Source organism: Nothobranchius furzeri, chromosome 4 (assembly GCF_043380555.1).
Source record: "Nothobranchius furzeri strain GRZ-AD chromosome 4, NfurGRZ-RIMD1, whole genome shotgun sequence".
Taxonomy (NCBI): domain Eukaryota; kingdom Metazoa; phylum Chordata; class Actinopteri; order Cyprinodontiformes; family Nothobranchiidae; genus Nothobranchius; species Nothobranchius furzeri.
In genome coordinates this window covers 65,017,542-65,034,287 of record NC_091744.1, presented here as the reverse complement: position 1 = coordinate 65,034,287, position 16,746 = coordinate 65,017,542, and the positions used below count along the sequence as shown (strand labels likewise).

Genomic DNA, 16,746 nt, shown 5'->3' with positions numbered 1-16,746 from the left:
ATCCAGTATGGCAACTAAGCTGCTCATCAGCCTTCACAAGCTAAGCTTGTGTTTTCTTTCAACGTAAAACACTAAAATGCTACAATTTTTAAATGAGCGGTAACAGGTAATAGTTCGTCTAGATAACAGGAAATCGGGACAGTCTTCACTTATTAACTACTAAGACTCAAGTATCCGTTTAAAAACCACGGCAGGAGCCTTTAGCAGCTCGCTCAGATCATATTCTCTCTAGCGGCCACAGGTCGAAACTCCACTGTAGGGGGATTTCCCCTCTTTCTAAATTAAATTATTAAAATGTCATGTAAAATGTTAAATTACAAATTTTTGCTAGCATAACGTGTCATTTTTACCCAACCATGTCGGATATAAAACTATTAGTTCAAAGACTAATAAATACCCAATTACATCTTAAAAAATCCACACAGAATTAGACATTACATTGTTTATCATAACCATAACCCTTCACCTTTGAACTATTCCTTTAACAATTCTGTTGCTTTCAATGGACCATGGTCATAAAGATGTCGAGCCAAAGTAATGCCATTATCAAGCATTTGTTACTCAGCGAGCTTTTAAAGAAGCGTTTGAGTGTTTGCTGTAGTTTGAAAAATTAATAGTGATAGTAAAAGTGATTTGGAGCTACACAGACTGACGTTAAGTTTTAAATGTAAAACCAGCTGAAAAATAAATGTCCTTAATCCCAGTGGCATTGAAAGCAGCATTGATATTAGCATGACCTTCCGGTGACGCATGTTTACTAGCCTCGTGTGTCGTTCAGCATTAACCCGCATTCGTCTTTCAAGTTTTATCATACCATTTAGCCTAAAAGGCGAATTATTTTATTATTTAAGCGCAAAAGAGAGTGGGCGGTCACTGGCACAAGTACGTATGGTTTGTGTTCTTCTTAGCTTCCTAGCTAGCTTATTGGTAAATTCGTGATATTTTGAGAACCCTGCAGCTAATTTACGCCGCGACGTTCTAGGCCGCATGCTGGCATCTAATTTCTTGTTCAGGTTATATTAAAAGAGCTGCTTATTAAATTACACATATTTGAGACATAATTAAACGCATATTTTATTCTGGTCTGTTAAATTATTGCTGGCCATACCCTGTTTAACATGTTTCTAAAAACAGTTTACAATCCACTAAAACTAGTGAATTTAATCAAGTGACGCATGTTAATCAACCAACTATTGATCAATTGTGCATTAAACTTTCAGCTGTTTGCTGTGTAGAAACTTAAGGACACATCTTAAAATATATGTGCCTCAACCCACCCACCACTGTGTTTTCTGCCAAGAGTAAGATGTAATCACAGTACTCTGTCCTTGCGAGATTACAGTGTGTGGGTCAATGAGTCTTTCACATTACAAAAGAAAATTTCTTATATCAAAGAAAAATCCTCCTGTTCTAAAATAAAATGTTTTATTTTATTTTAATTACCTTAAAAGACTCAAAGTCTCTTTTTACACTTTATATTTATTTAGTCAGGATCGTTGTCAAGTCGACGCCAGAAACAATGAAACACAACTTGAATATCAGATGAACAACAAGGCTTTATTCAACCGGCATTCATACAAGTTATCAATCATGAACGAAACATTTCTCTTACCGTTGCTTATGGGTGGAGAGCTGAACACCCCAGTTAGAAAATGTAATCCATGAACCTCGTCAGGTAGAATCCAACAAGCAGCTCTAACAGCTCTGAGCTCTGCTCTGCTCCTTATACATTCCCTGATGTGCGTGCAAAGCTGCACACCTCCACCAGGATTACCTTGATTACATCCTCATGATCACATTATGTTCGGCTCTCCTTGATTACATCCTCATGATAAGTGTGATTGACAAACAGTAGTGATCAATAACTTGTATAAAGCAATTATACAACAGATGACAAGTTCATTTTTATTACATTCCACTCTTGAACTTTTCATCTAATTTATGTAACATATCCATCACCATTTCCCCATCAAAACCAACGTCATTTATAACATACCTTGTAGTTCCACTTTAATTTTCATCGTAGTCTTTGCATTATTACCCAATTTATTTCTCTTCTTAATCGAATAACATACCAACAAATAATAAGATTACACAATGTTAGAATGCTGATTATAATTAATGCTGCAATCATAGGTGGAATTAGCACTTTATTAGCGGTACTCGACATGCCTGTAAATATATCCCACCAATGATGAGCGGAAGCCTGTTCAATCAATGTAGCAACATGTTTTATTTCCCCTTGTGCCACAAGAGTAGACACCATAAGCCTGGAAAGGTTGGACCTATGAGAGTCAATCAATTTTGCCACTTCAGTGGAACCATCCAATGCGCATTTGAATCGTTCCAGTGAGAGTGTCCAAGGGGAGTGTAAAACCTCCCATTGTATCTTAGTCAGCCGACTAGATACAGTGTAATTACTCAACCAATAGGTCACGTTATTCCATTCCCACATATGTATACCCTTGAGACAACCTGAAAAGGGAACTGAAGGTACCTGTGGGGAATTGGTCATTGTAGCCACGCATAAGGTGTTAGGACCCACCTGCCAAAACTGTTCCTCTGGGGGTGTGACCGTCCAATCACAGAGTACGACCCTTGAATCAGTGAAACATGGATTGCTATGTCCTTTTACCAATGGGCAGGCTAAACCCTTATCAGTCTCATCACAGTGTTTTACTTCATATGTTCGATTTGTTTTAACATCCCACCACTCTCCACTAACATGGAGATACCAAAACCCTTTAGTGGTTATCACCGGCAGTATCTGATATCTACACACAGTCATTACTGATGTCATATTATACTGATCCCAGTATCCAGTACACATAGATTTATTACAAATCGTCATTTCTGCATGTAGCTGTAGCCATAATGAACTACTGATGTTCCATAATGTTCGCCATGCATGATAGTTATTACTCATTACCTGTATTTGAAACCTATTTCTCTGTGTCTCAGCATGAATAGTCTGCAAGGAACAGACTGTCCAATTACCTATGTGTGACAAATTATGCAATGCATCATAAGTTTCATTCCAAAGCTTTAGATTCCATTTAAATACACTTTTCCACACATCACTTCCTTCTAGCTGACTAGATACAGTCGAAGGCATCCATCTTGCAGTCTTGGTGACAGCTTGTGCGGTGTATTCTCCAGTGTTGGACAGCATAGTTCGTGTTACCTCATTGTTTGCTGTGTTAGCCAGACCATACAAAGTTCCAGTTCCTCCTAGCACGGTGTCATACCATGCTCGCCTCCTCCTGTTGCAAGGCGGAATAGGAGGGAATTTCACAGTCCATCGCACATATTCGGCTACCCTTATTTGTCCCATTTGTTGACAAGTGTGAACCAGGGGAGCTACAGCTGTCTGCGTAGCTCTAGCTGTGTCGGGCAGCACCCAGAATATGTACAAATAGGCGCGTCCTCCTGTGATTACAGTTCCATTCCTGATCCGGAAATCGCGATCAACCTTCATACTCCAATTTGTGCCATTTTGTATGCAAGTACCATTCCCCTGATGGTATGCACAGATGCACGCTGCAGAATTAAAGGTTACTGTTGATCCTTGAACCAACACCCCTGGGCTGATCACCCTTCCTCGGATTTTAAGACATCCTCTGCACCGGTACATCTTACCGGTAGATGTTAGGTTTCCCAAGTAGCAAGCGTCATTTGCTCTGCATGTGAATGTGCCTTGAGTGCGGTTGGACATACTGCTAACCAATTCCAGATGGCCCATGACCCCTTCTTCCAACACTTGTCCTTCCGTGAGCCCCCAACAGAAATGTGCCCTCAGTGCGATGACAGCGAGGACATGGAGGACGATGACCAAACATCCGACACCACCAGGTCCGCGGAGCCCATCCATCGCCTCGACAAAGGTTCAATCCTTTTGTAGGGGAAGGGGACCCAGTCAACCACCGTCACTCAGACACCCGCCTATGGGATACATACAAAACTGCAGATAGAATGACAAGCATTAATTTTCTCTCCTGTAACATTTGTTTATCGGAATATTAATCCATTTTTCCTCTCCGGGGAACAATACACTTACCACAGCATCTTTTCCCTGTGCAATAATCTCTCCAGCTCTGGGAGGACCATTGAGCTGCTCCACCCACACTTTTGCCCCCGCAGTAAAGTCTGATGATTCAAACCCAGTTTCACCCCTCTGAGTGATAGTGGTAGGTTTAGTAATCTCTTCAACTTTGGACATTACACACCGTTTGATTACTAACTGAGCTATCTTGTCTCCTTTTTCCAGTACCAACGGTTCTTTACCTGTATGCTGACAATGTTCACAATCTTCTATGGCAGTTTTAATATCATCAATGATGAGATCTATTCCTCTGTCCCTCGCCCATTTCAATGTTCCCTGCACACCCCAATGTCCAGCAGTAACGTGAGCCCATTTGGCTAATCCAGGACTTGATTGTCTTACAGCCTGAATTTTCACTATCTTATCTACAGTCTGATTATGCAGGGATTCAGGATCATTGTTATTAGTATGAGCATCCACATGTAATACTGACACAGGAATATTTTGGCATTTCTCCCAAATGTCCTTCCATAGGTCAGCTCCCCAAACCTCTTTTGAATGTATCTTCCATTGTGTAGCATGCCAAGTTGGCATCCAAGTTAACATTCCTTGGGCTACTGACCAGGAGTCAGTATAAATACTTACTCCCTGCACCCCAGCTGCCATTATTACCATGTGTACTGCTTTCAACTCTGCCCATTGGCTACTCTTTCCTGTCCCTGTGAGTTCCATAACTTGTTGTGTACCAGGGTTAAATGCCCCAGCCTTCCATTTCCTGGTTCCTGCCACATATTGACAGGAACCATCAGTGAACCAGGCTCGCTCCTGCTGCTCTGGGGTGAGTTCGCTCCATCTTACCCCCAGTTTCACAGGAGAATCCTGGATTGGTTTTACCTCAAAAGGCACTTCATCCATTTCTGGAACGTCTGCCACTTGCTCGTGGAGCATTGATACTCCTTTTTCTCCTGGTTTCATTCTCTCAGAAACATACCACTTCCATTTTATGATGCTAGCCTCTTGAGCTACCCCTATGCGGTGAGTTGTAGGATTGCTCATGACCCAAGTTAGAATGGGTATATGTGTTCTCATCATTACTTCATGCCCCACAGTTTGGGCTTCTGTTTCCAACAAAGCCCAATAACATGCCAACAACTGTTTTTCAAATGGAGTATATCTCTGTCCTGCATCAGGCAATTTCCTAGACCAAAAACCCAAAGGTTTTCTGCACCTATCTTGTTTTTGCCACAAACTCCAGTTAGCATAATCATTTACTGCAGAAACCTGTAACTCCACTGGTCCTGACAACATCTTCCCCAAAGAAACAGCTTGTTGGATTGCCTCTTTAGCTAGTTCAAATGACTGTTGTTGATCAGGCCCCCATTCAAACTGCTCCTTCTTCCGAGTGCATCTGTACAGAGGCTGCAAGATCTGTCCTAAATGAGGTATGTGGTGTCTCCAGAACCCAAACAACCCAATATACCGCTGAGCATCTGTCTTATTCTGTGGTATTGGGAACCGTGCTATTTTCTCTTTAGCTTTAGTTGTTATTTCTCTTTCCCCTCTATTCCAGATAATTCCCAAGAACTTCACTGACTGTGCAGGTCCCTGCACTTTCGCTGGATTTATCTCCCATCCATGATTCTTCATATGTGTTATCAGAAGTGGGAGCAATTGCTCAACCTCTTCTTTAGTGTTTCCCTGAATCATGATGTCATCAATGTAGTGTGATAACAATATGCCTGATGGGATCTTTAAAGTCGACAGATTTTCAGCCACTATCCTATGACAGATTGTGGGTGAATGCACATACCCTTGTGGTAATCTGGTGAAGGTGTACTGTCTTCCTTCCCATGTAAAGGCAAACTGTTCCATCTTGTCCTCAGGGATAGGTATGGTAAAGAAAGCATTGGCCAAATCTATCACCGCATACCATGTACCAGAGTGATGCTGCACCCTTTCCACAATCGTGATAACATCCGGAACCGCAGACGTTAAAGGAGGAGTATGTTTATTCAGCGCTCTATAATCCACAGTCATTCTCCATGAACCATCTGATTTCTTCACTGGCCATAAGGGATTATTCCACCGTGTGGTGCATGTTTTCAAAACTCCTGCCTCCAGATATTCTTTAATAGTGTCCGTAATTTCTTTCTGACCCCCAGGCAACCGGTATTGTTTTTGTGATACCACCTGTGTTGCTTCAGGAATGGGAAAAGGTGTCATTTTGACCTTGCCTACCAAAATGGTGTGGATTCTGTTTATACCAAAACAAAATCGACCATGTTTCAGATGAAGAGTCATTCCGGCCAATATATCCATTCCAATAATCCATTCCTTTGCAGGAGCCACTACTACACTGTAATTTCTAATAGGTTGATTTCCTATTTTTAAGGGCAAAGTTACTCCCTTTCCTACTAACATCTGCCCCCCAAGTCCAGTCAAAGGTACAATGTTTCCCTTTATTTTATCAGGATTGCCATGAATTACAGAGGCCTCCGCCCCAGTGTCAACCAATGCCATTACTGTCTGTACTGATTTTTTCCAATAAATCTGTAATTCCACATGTGGTCTGATATCATTTACTGACCATCCTGAGGCACTGGCAACAACCCGAGCTTGACCTTCATCCTATTCATCATCATGTTCCCTTCGGTGCTGTTTTTTCTTTCTACGCTTCACTGCCGCCACCTGATAACACTCATCTGAACTCTCCTCCTCTGAAGATTCTTTGGGAGGGGCGGAAGGTTCAGCAGGCTTCGACGCCACCTCCCTGATCACATTCTGCAACATTCCAACCAATTCTGACACAGACATCCTGTCGTCCTTTTCAGGACAATGTCTGAACTGACAATGGACCTTCAGTCCCATTTGGCTGCATTTCTCCATCAATGCATTAGTGGGCAATCCATCAATCTCCTCAAACGGCACTCCCGCTTGTCGCAGTGCCCTCCACAGATCTGTTCTAGAGGGGCCCATTGCCCCCCCTTTACGACCCCTTGAATGTGGATCAATCCTGGGTTTATTTTCAGTTCTAGCTCCCTCTCTCCTCGTCTCAGACCAATCACCCAGCGTGGTGAGTTCGCCAAGACGATCTTTTATCGCGGCAAAAGTCTGGTCTGCCGCGCCAAACAACAAGCTGGTCACCATGGGTTTATAATGTGGTGGGGCATGTCTGATGAGGTGATCTCTAGTTGCCTTAGAGATGTTACAGTCCACCACTCCAGCTCCCCCGTTTCGAGCCACTTGCTCTCTAATAGTGAGTCTGGTGAGCCGCTGAATGGCATCTCTCACTGTCTGCCATTGCCCTTTAATCTCAGACCAGTCCGCCGTGGTAGGATAGATTACATGACATGCCAGAGCATATGCATCCCCCACATTGAAATCTTCATCAGCTGGCAATGCCCGGACTGTAGCCCTGTATTCAGCATTTATCTGTGCATCAGTACTTAATCCTGAAAATCTCATGGCATCACCGGCATCTATGGCTATATCACACGCGCCATCCTCCATAAGGCGATTAAGCCAGGAGTCAGTTGGTTCGCCTGGGCGCTGTTTCAGCTTCCCATTCATGTGATTTAACTCATCTTGTGAATAATCCTCTAGCGTTGTTAGCAGCCTAGGGGCGGGTTGTGGCTGCTGTTGTAACATCCTTCTTATATTACCCGCCTCATCGAGTTCCGGCCGTCCCTGATCATCCACCATATCTACCAGTATTGGTGGAATAATTTGCTGTTCTCGCCGACGCCTAGTAATAGGTCTTTGTTCTGACATCTTTATCCTCTGTAATGATGGATACAAGGGCTGAGGTGGTGGGTCAGGTTTAATCACCCACTCCTCCTCCTCATCATCCCCCCAAAGATCCCCGTTCCATTTCTGCGGGTCCCAATCTTCACCAACATTCTTTACAAACGCCCGGATCTGAGCAGGACCTGTTCTACGAGGTCGCTTCTTTTCCTTCCTTTGCGCTCGAGACACAAAAGTCAGCGTTTTATCCAAAACATTCTGAGCATGCTTTAGCTCTTTCCCCATCACACACACTCTCTGCTCAAACTCTGAGCATGATTTCTCAACTTCTTCAGCATGGATTTTCTCCTGCGCCGCTCGCTCTCTACAACTGCTCAATTCTAACTCCTGTTTTTTCCATGCTTCTGCAAAAAGCCACATCATATCTCTCACTCCTGCCAGCGGCGCTTTTTCTTTAACTTCTATCCGCGTCAAACGGTCCAGCACCACGGCGGGGCTGACCACTCCATTTAACTCTCCCCACGGCCCAGGGCGTCCACCGCGCTGCCTTAACATATCACCAATGGATCGGAACTCCTCCGTTTCCCAGCCGGGAATCGGCACGGGAATCGGCGTTCCCTCCCCAGAAGCACTCGGCTCCTTTTTGCTTCTCCAAAAACACTTCATTGTTGCTGGAATAGCTTGACTGATCCTGTTCGTGACGCCAAAAATGTTCTAAAATAAAATGTTTTATTTTATTTTAATTACCTTAAAAGACTCAAAGTCTCTTTTTACACTTTATATTTATTTAGTCAGGATCGTTGTCAAGTCGACGCCAGAAACAATGAAACACAACTTGAATATCAGATGAACAACAAGGCTTTATTCAACCGGCATTCATACAAGTTATCAATCATGAACGAAACATTTCTCTTACCGTTGCTTATGGGTGGAGAGCTGAACACCCCAGTTAGAAAATGTAATCCATGAACCTCGTCAGGTAGAATCCAACAAGCAGCTCTAACAGCTCTGAGCTCTGCTCTGCTCCTTATACATTCCCTGATGTGCGTGCAAAGCTGCACACCTCCACCAGGATTACCTTGATTACATCCTCATGATCACATTATGTTCGGCTCTCCTTGATTACATCCTCATGATAAGTGTGATTGACAAACAGTAGTGATCAATAACTTGTATAAAGCAATTATACAACAGATGACAAGTTCATTTTTATTACACCTCCACAAAACAGTTTGATTTTATTTTACATATTACCTTCAGTCTGATCATTATATGAAAGAAAATTAGACTAGTTGTGTGAATTCTGCAGAAAACGTTTGCTCAGATGGGACTTTATATTCACTGCTTGTGCTTTTTTGGTGTAGAAGACTATAACATTTCACATCTACTGTTACTGTCACAGAAATGAGTTCACAAATTCGACAGAACTTCCACCAGGACTGCGAGGCTGCAGTAAACCGACAGATCAACCTGGAGCTGTATGCTTCATATGTTTATCTCTCCATGGTAAGAGAAACATTCAAGCTCACAGTGCTATGACTTGTTTTGTGTTTTTGAGAGAGTAAATTAAGTGTTTTTGTTCTGTTTTTCATAACTTTTAGGCATACTACTTTGACAGAGACGATAAGTCTCTACCAAATTTTGCCAAGTTTTTTAAAACGCAGTCAAAGGAGGAACGTGAGCATGCCGAGAAGCTGATGGGTCTGCAGAACAATCGTGGAGGCAGAATCTTTCTTCAGGACATCAAGGTATCTACTCATACATTCTTTTATTTATTTATTTATTTTATTATTTTTTTACAAAACAGTCTGTGGTTTGTAAGCATTTAAAAAATATATTCCTTAATTATTTTTAATTTTTAGAATAATTTTTCCTCATGGGATATTAATGAATGCCGCTCTAGATTTAAAATGTAACTTTATTGTGTTTGTTTCAGTTTTTCTATCACAAAATAAATACTTGATGTTGTCATGAATTATTTTCGTGTTAGAAACCAGATAGAGACGAGTGGGGGAGCGCTCTGGAGGCTCTGGACTGTGCTTTGCAGCTGGAGAAAAGTGTAAACCAATCTCTGCTGGATCTGCAGAAAATGGCGACCGAACACGACGATCCTCATGTGAGAAGCTTGCTGGAGGAACAAACTGCACAGGATTCATCAGTTCAATCTCGTAATGTGATGTTCTTCAATGTTTTTTTATCTTTCTCTTACAAACAGATGTGTGACTTCATAGATACACATTTCCTGGATGAGCAGGTGAAATCCATCAAACAGCTGGGCAACTGGATCTCAAACTTGCGTCGTATGGGAGCCCCTCAGAACGGCATGGCTGAGTACCTCTTTGACAAACACACCATGAGCGAGGAGGCCAGTTAAACTACTCCATCTCAGCCACAAACATGCATATAAAAGTTGTTGTTTTATTTATGCTTGTCATCCACATGCAGAATACAAATATTCATGTGTGGTCCTGCAACATGTGCTTCAGCTTTCACTACAGCTATCATATATTCATGCTTATCTATATTTCACTGATCTTGGCAATAGGGGTAGACCGATATATCGGGCCGATGTTTAGCGTTTTGGTACATTGGCCAATATTAGTAGTCCTTAGTAAAACCGATTTAAAGTCAGGCACATGCTTGGGCTGCCCGGTGCAGTTGCAGAATTAACTAATAACATCTGCATTATAAGTACTCTAAATTAACTTTGTTCAGGTGTCTGACTTTAACACTGCCCAGTGCACAAAGTAAAACTTGAACAGTTAGTTAAATTCAGAGTTAAAAAAAAGCTGATCCAGCTACAGATATTGTGTTCATCAACTGATGTTATTAGTGACATTTTAGCATGAAAATAAGGGGGAAAGTATCGCGGTTTGGGCCACTGGCTGACCATGTCTCTTACTTATCGGTATCGGCAATAGAAAAACCAATATCGGTCGACCTCTACTTGGCAGTGATTAAGTTAGTGCTTCACTTTGAAGATTAATTTATTAAACTCGACTCTGCCACAATAAATATTTCCAGGTTTTAACATTTCAGGTTCATTGTTACACCATAACGTGGTTTAATTCTATCTATCAATATAGCCAAAACCTTCAATTAGACTTATGTGTGTGTATATGTATATATATATATATATATATATATATATATATATATATATATATATATATATATATATATATATATATATATGTATATATATATGTATATGTATGTATGTATGTATATATGTATGTATATATTATATATATATATGTATATATTATATATATATATATGTATATATTATATATATATATATATATATGTGTGTGTGTGTGTATATATATATATATATATATACACACACACATATACATATAATGAATTACAAGCCAGGAAATCAAATAAAAAATACCACAGCAAAGTCATACACACATTATAATAGTTGAAAATTTTGTTAATTTTTTTGCTTTATGTTTTGTTTATATTTGAAGAATCTTTACAATGGCTGCAGTTGTTTGTTTAGAGTTTTCTACACTGACGTGGTCAAGAAATGAAACATGATTAAGCCAGATTTTCAGATGAAGATTAAACACAGTGTTTGACATTTTTTTTTGTCAAGTTATTTTTGTTTGAAAGTGTTAATTTTGTATTTTTTAACATGAACAATTGTACCTACAGTATTCTTGTATCATGATGGAAATAAAACAATGATATACAATTAGTTTACAGGATTTTCATTTTAAGAGCAGCAACAAAAGAAGCATGTTTACTTATTTATGTATTTATTTATTTATTTATTTATTTATTAGGACACAAAGTACATACATCTAGAGGGAATGAGTGTATGCTGTTTGGTGTCGTTTTTCCACATCGCACCACTGAAATCTCAAGGTGGTGTCCGGACAAAAAGTAACAAAATTCAGTAAAAAAAATAAAATAAAGGATTTGTTCAGAATTGTAAACAGTGAAGAGATTCTTGTTTACTGTGGAATTTTAAAAGTTAAAGCTCATTGTGTCTAACTTATAAATGCATAAAAGATGGGTATAACTCTGAGACGTGTCACTGGGAGCTGGCCTTTCAAATGTTTGCTTACTGTAGAAAATTCAGTCATTTTCACATGAAAATCAGCCCTCGTGATCAGCAGAATTGTGATTTGTCATTTAAATAACTACAATTTAAATAAATATTATGTCACTAATATGTGTTTTTCTTCAGTTTAAAAAACTTCCTCCAGTTTTACCTTCTGGTCCAGACATGGCCACTTCAGGCCCCAAACCAGCAAAGATGTTTGCCAAATGCCAAACTCAAGTCTTTAAATATATATTTCTCAAACTTATGTGTAACTTTACATTGGCTGCTCCCACTTCCTTTTTTTCTGGTGTCAAACCCATTTTTCTCAGTCCTGCTCCCTTCCTCCTGTGGCGTTCTTCACCCCCTCGTCCACCAGAACTCCCAGCAGGTCCCCGTCAGCCAATGAGATCCCAGAATCATTGGACAGAATTTGCTGATTGGTATCTAGCTGTGTTGGTTCTGTAGTGGGAGTTGTGTTTGTGATACTGCTCGGTCCACCATTTGTGCCCCCATTGCTCACCTTGGTGTTTGAGCTGAAGTTACCATGGATACTGATTCCATTACAGAGACTTCCTGTTGTGCTTGTGCCGTTGGTGCTTGTTGCATTAATGCTGCTGGAGCTGCTGTTGGGATTACTGGGATTTGGTACCACTGTGTGAGAGGGGGGAGTAAATGAGAACACTCTTTCACCTCCACTTCCGTTGGCCTGAGCACTTGGAGGTCCAGCCTGGCTGTCGGAGGAGGGAAGGGTTTCCAAAGTCAGGCGAGGAAGAAGAGGACGGCGAGACAAGAGGCCATGCCCTGGTCTAAGTTTAGATATTGGATAGAGCTCCGGTGGTGGGTCAGGGAAGGAGAAGGCTGGACCACTCTGTATCTCGCCATTCCCGCTCACCCAGGGTAATGCAGAAGATGGCGGTGGTGGAATGTGGCTTGGAGTGTCTGGAGGAAGAAACTGAGAGCTAACCATCTGAGGAGCCATGGAGCTACAGCTGCGATCCCAGTCATTCTGGGTGCGCCGTTGGTACCGAGGGCGAGGCACAGCTGGAGGCTCATTATGGATGGGTGTTTGTGGGCAGCTGTAAAACCCTGGTCTCTCAAACAACGGCATCGTCGAGAAGGCATAGTCTGGATCCCGCTCCTGATTCAAAGGCTGGCGAGCTTGACCTTGAGTCGGTGCTTCTGGGTGCAAATAAAGAGGGAAGCGGCTTAGAGGAGCTCCTGGCCGCCGCCGTAGTAAAGGCACCCTGGATGAGCGCGGGAAGTGAGGGGACTGGACCCCTAAAAGACGACCCAGCCCTCCAAGCAGGGGGGTGGAGTAGTTGGCCTCTTCATTTTCTTTGATCTGTTCCAGGTTAGACTGAAACTCCATCTCCTCCTTGGGAACACTAGTTAAGACCACGAAGATGGTTATCTACACGTCAAATATTCAAGAAGTGTTTTCTAGAAAAATACAAAACAATTACAGTTCACCTGATGTCTAGTGCTGATCCCAGGAAGGATGGTTTTCGATGTTCAGCACTGGCAGGTGTGTAGGGCGGTTCTGGCTCTGACTCATTCCAGTACATGTCCTTCTCAACCAGTGGAAGGCTGTCGTACATTTCATCCACCGATAACAAAGACACCTGCAAAAAAGAATCTGTAATAGAAAATTCTTTGTCTTTAATAAAAAGAGCAAATAGTTTGGTTCATCTCCACACCTGCAAGTTGCGGTCAACAAGCCAGTTTGTTTCAAAGTCATCGTCGTCTTCACCAAAAGGGTTTATTAGTTGTTCAGCCACCTGAGACAATAAAACCAAGACAGCTCTGAATTAACATCCAAAAACAGGCAAATGAGAAGATCAGTATCAGCTTTGTCTCACCTTCAACCAACCAACATAGAAAAAAAACTGCAACAGCGTGAAAACGGGCAGGTAGAAATCAACATCATGACCCGGATATCCCTGACTTGGATCCAAGAACTGGCGGCCAATCAGACAAGCCAGAAAGAAGCTGTAGACTGCAACTGTTACCACCTGATTAAAAGATGGTATTATGTCTTTTGGTGAATCAAATGCACTTTTAATAAGATCACAGTTTCAGCAAATTACAGTCAAGACTTCTACTTTATTTCATATCTCAGAGGACCTGAGTGTAGACGAGAGGCAGGCTGATCCAGTCATAACCGTACAGCTTCATGCACCTCGCTCGTAGACTGTTCAGCTCCTTAAAGGCGAGACAAACAAGGTCAGCAAAAACGTTGAATAGCAAAGTTCACACTCCTCAGCTCTGCAGGCGGAAGCACCTACGGAGAAAATGGCCGTGAGGGCCACGTCGTTGTTGATGCGACCCTCAGTTCGAGCTCTCAGGGCCAGGCTGACGAACCACATGCAGGGTACCCAGAACTTGTTGTGAGGGGAGGGCAGGTCCTCAAGGTGTCTCAGCTCTTCTGAGCTCATCAAACCTGGAGATGAAAGGTGGTCTGATTAGAGTTCAGATTCAAGGTATCCAAAAGAATATTGAACAGTGAAATTGATTGGTTTTAACACGTCCTACCGGCCTGGACCAGATGCTCCATGGTTGGAAACCTCTTGTAGACAGCTGTGCTTACAGATCGGTAGATGAGGACACCGGAGAGGTTGACATAGCGCATCAGTGTTCTTCGGATCAGCTTTGCTGTTTCATCGTTTCCACGGACATGACCTCCCACTAATGTAGCCAAACGGTCTGGCCAGGGTATGTTCTCAAACTGACCCCACCAACGAGATACCACCAACGTCACATAGAAACCTGGTTTAAAAAATCAGATGGCAGATTTGGTGGTCGTGTCTGGTGAAAGGGCTCTGCCTAGATGTCACACAGCAGCCTGCCATGACTCACCCAACACAAACGACACAGGGATGAGCTCTGCGTAGCGGTCACAGTATATGGACAGTTTCTCAAACAGTCTCTTCTGGTCGGTGTTTAACACCAACCTGGTGGGAAGTGAACAGATTAAAAGCACTGAAAGGAGAATCTTGCCACAAACGTCTTGTATCAGTCGTCCAAAAAGACCGGCGGTGAAGCAGCTGCTTTTCCCTTAAATAAAAATCAACGTGTTCTTCACAAGAGAGGACATGTGGTCTCATTTAGAATTACATGTTTACATGTGGTACGTTCTATCAATATGTGCTTCACATGTTATCTAAAGGGCTTCATATGTGAACGTCCATAGGCTTCACACTTTTTTTTTTACCATAAAATGTTTTCACATGTGTGAAACATGAGTGATCTCATGTTTTTCACATGTATGATTGTGCTAATGTGCTTTTCCCCATAAGACTTGTTAAAGCACATTTTTTACAGCAACATGGCAAAAGACCACGAGAAGGTGTCAAGAGTCATTTCCTACAAAATAACCCAAGACCACGTCATAAATCTGAAAGCTTATGTCTGGTGTCTCGTTACTCGTTCAAAAATATAAATCACAAACCAAAAAAGCTAATTGAAAATATTTGGGGGGGAAAAGCACCGATTTTTCCTTAAAAGATAAATAAAATTTTCAAATTTTTTCTATGAAGTTATAGTCAGGTCTCCCAAAGTGGATGTGAAATAGTTTACATAAAGAAGAGATGATGGACTAAATGTGTTTAAAGTTTTTAAGGAAATTTTTAAGTTGAATCTAAGATTGAAACATTTTTCACAAAATACACATTTTAAAAGACAAGTTTGATATATGCTGTGGAAAGCTGTTATATGAAAAATTAAGCTTTTATCACAGCTTGTGTTTTTTTTTTTTTGCTTGTTAAAATTTTAGCTACTTTTTTTTATTTAAATTTACCATTTTAATTCTCATTGCTTGCTGCATCAGTGAATTCTACCGTTTTTCAACATTATAGAGTAAATAATTATAAACGCAAAGATAAATACAGACTGCAATGCTAAAGAAAACCCGTCACGTGCAATATTCTTAACGTTTGTACTACACCTAGTGTTGTTTTGTGTACGTAAAAATGTTCTGTACAGTTGACTCAAAATAAAATCAATGATTACAGAAGCTTTGTGTGAAAAGTTTAAAATGATCCTCCGTTCTGAAATTGTGTTGTAAAATTTCAACTACAAAAGAATAAAAAGTAACTTATAAGAAAAAATAATTCTGATCTCAGACACACGTGGATTAGCAATGCAGTAATGATGGTGACTATAGAGCAGAAGGATGCTCCGGTTACCTGTAAAGGACGCTGAGGAAGTAGTAGAGCAGAGTGAAGATGAGGAGCTCTCTGTAGAGCAGTTTGTAGATGCTGCCCTTCCATCGCAGCAGCAGGTGGAAGAAAGTCCCCAAACCTGCATCGGCAACTCTGCGGGAGTACGTCACGGTCATCGCTGCTGCTTCTTCTTACCTAACCTGCTGGTCATTTCAGGCATGAAGGAAACAAACTGGACTGGATTCTACAACGACAAAGAAGTTTATGACATCCACGTCGACAAGCCTAGATTTACCCTTCCTGATTGTAAATTAACTTTGTTAGATTAATGATTTTATTTAAGATTTTGCTCACCGGGTTAAACTGACCCACTTACCACTAAGAATAAGAACCTTCTGCCTTGTACCCGTTGCTGGAGATGTGTGAGGGCAGCTTTCAGGGACAGTGTGGAAAACAGGAAAGGGACCAAAAACAGAGCGAGGGAGTCTTACACCTCCGGTCACTTGATGTGATAATCTGTTTCTACAACAAAGCTGTATTGTGAGGCCAGGTCCTGCTAATCTGAGCAAATCTGGTCACCACAGAGCTGCCACAAATAGGCCAGTTGGTAGGTGTGAACGATGACTTCTTTAGTTTTGACTCTTGACACAAATCTCAGGGAGGTTTCATCCACGTTTCTGAAGTTGAACTCATTTTTACTGTTGCACCCGAACACCTCATCATCTTTGAACTCCAGACCA

General features: G+C 41.5%; 2 protein-coding genes across 3 annotated transcripts; one reads left to right on the top strand and one right to left on the bottom strand.

The window, feature by feature from the left end:
- The first annotated feature begins 731 nt into the window (after window positions 1-731).
- fth1b (ferritin, heavy polypeptide 1b) lies at window positions 732-10,392 on the top strand. The gene is made up of 5 exons (XM_015964303.3): window positions 732-882; window positions 9,189-9,292; window positions 9,388-9,534; window positions 9,777-9,902; window positions 10,002-10,392. Exons 2-5 carry the CDS (start codon window positions 9,191-9,193, stop codon window positions 10,158-10,160), a joined length of 534 nt encoding a protein of 177 aa, XP_015819789.1. The 5' UTR covers window positions 732-882; window positions 9,189-9,190; the 3' UTR covers window positions 10,161-10,392.
- Window positions 10,393-11,947: 1,555 nt separating this feature from the next.
- best1 (bestrophin 1) lies at window positions 11,948-16,479 on the bottom strand. Of its 2 annotated transcripts, none has more exons than XM_054733000.2 (10): window positions 16,383-16,479; window positions 16,031-16,206; window positions 14,703-14,797; window positions 14,379-14,612; window positions 14,132-14,286; window positions 13,971-14,048; window positions 13,706-13,858; window positions 13,544-13,624; window positions 13,317-13,468; window positions 11,948-13,231 (listed from the first exon to the last, which is right to left on the bottom strand). In XM_054733000.2, the coding sequence occupies exons 2-10, from the start codon at window positions 16,180-16,182 to the stop codon at window positions 12,172-12,174; spliced, it is 2,160 nt and encodes a 719-aa protein (XP_054588975.1). In that variant the 5' UTR covers window positions 16,183-16,206; window positions 16,383-16,479; the 3' UTR covers window positions 11,948-12,171. The 2 variants fall into 2 exon arrangements, with proteins under 2 accessions (XP_054588975.1, XP_054588973.1); XM_054732998.2 differs by having other exon boundaries at window positions 16,031-16,250; window positions 16,383-16,468.
- Window positions 16,480-16,746: the final 267 nt, after the last annotated feature.

Excerpts from the sequence above, each read along its gene's own strand:
- fth1b (XM_015964303.3), top strand. The coding sequence starts at position 9,191 with ATGAGTTCACAAATTCGACAGAACTTCCACCAGGACTGCGAGGCTGCA. Across the intron at positions 9,293-9,387 it reads CATATGTTTATCTCTCCATG|GCATACTACTTTGACAGAGA; the intron begins GTAAGAGAAACA and ends CATAACTTTTAG. Across the intron at positions 9,535-9,776 it reads TCTTTCTTCAGGACATCAAG|AAACCAGATAGAGACGAGTG; the intron begins GTATCTACTCAT and ends TTTTCGTGTTAG.
- best1 (XM_054733000.2), bottom strand. The coding sequence starts at position 16,182 with ATGACCGTGACGTACTCCCGCAGAGTTGCCGATGCAGGTTTGGGGACT. Across the intron at positions 14,049-14,131 it reads CCCTCACGGCCATTTTCTCC|GAGCTGAACAGTCTACGAGC; the intron begins GTAGGTGCTTCC and ends CTCGCCTTTAAG. Across the intron at positions 13,859-13,970 it reads TGCCTCTCGTCTACACTCAG|GTGGTAACAGTTGCAGTCTA; the intron begins GTCCTCTGAGAT and ends TCTTTTAATCAG.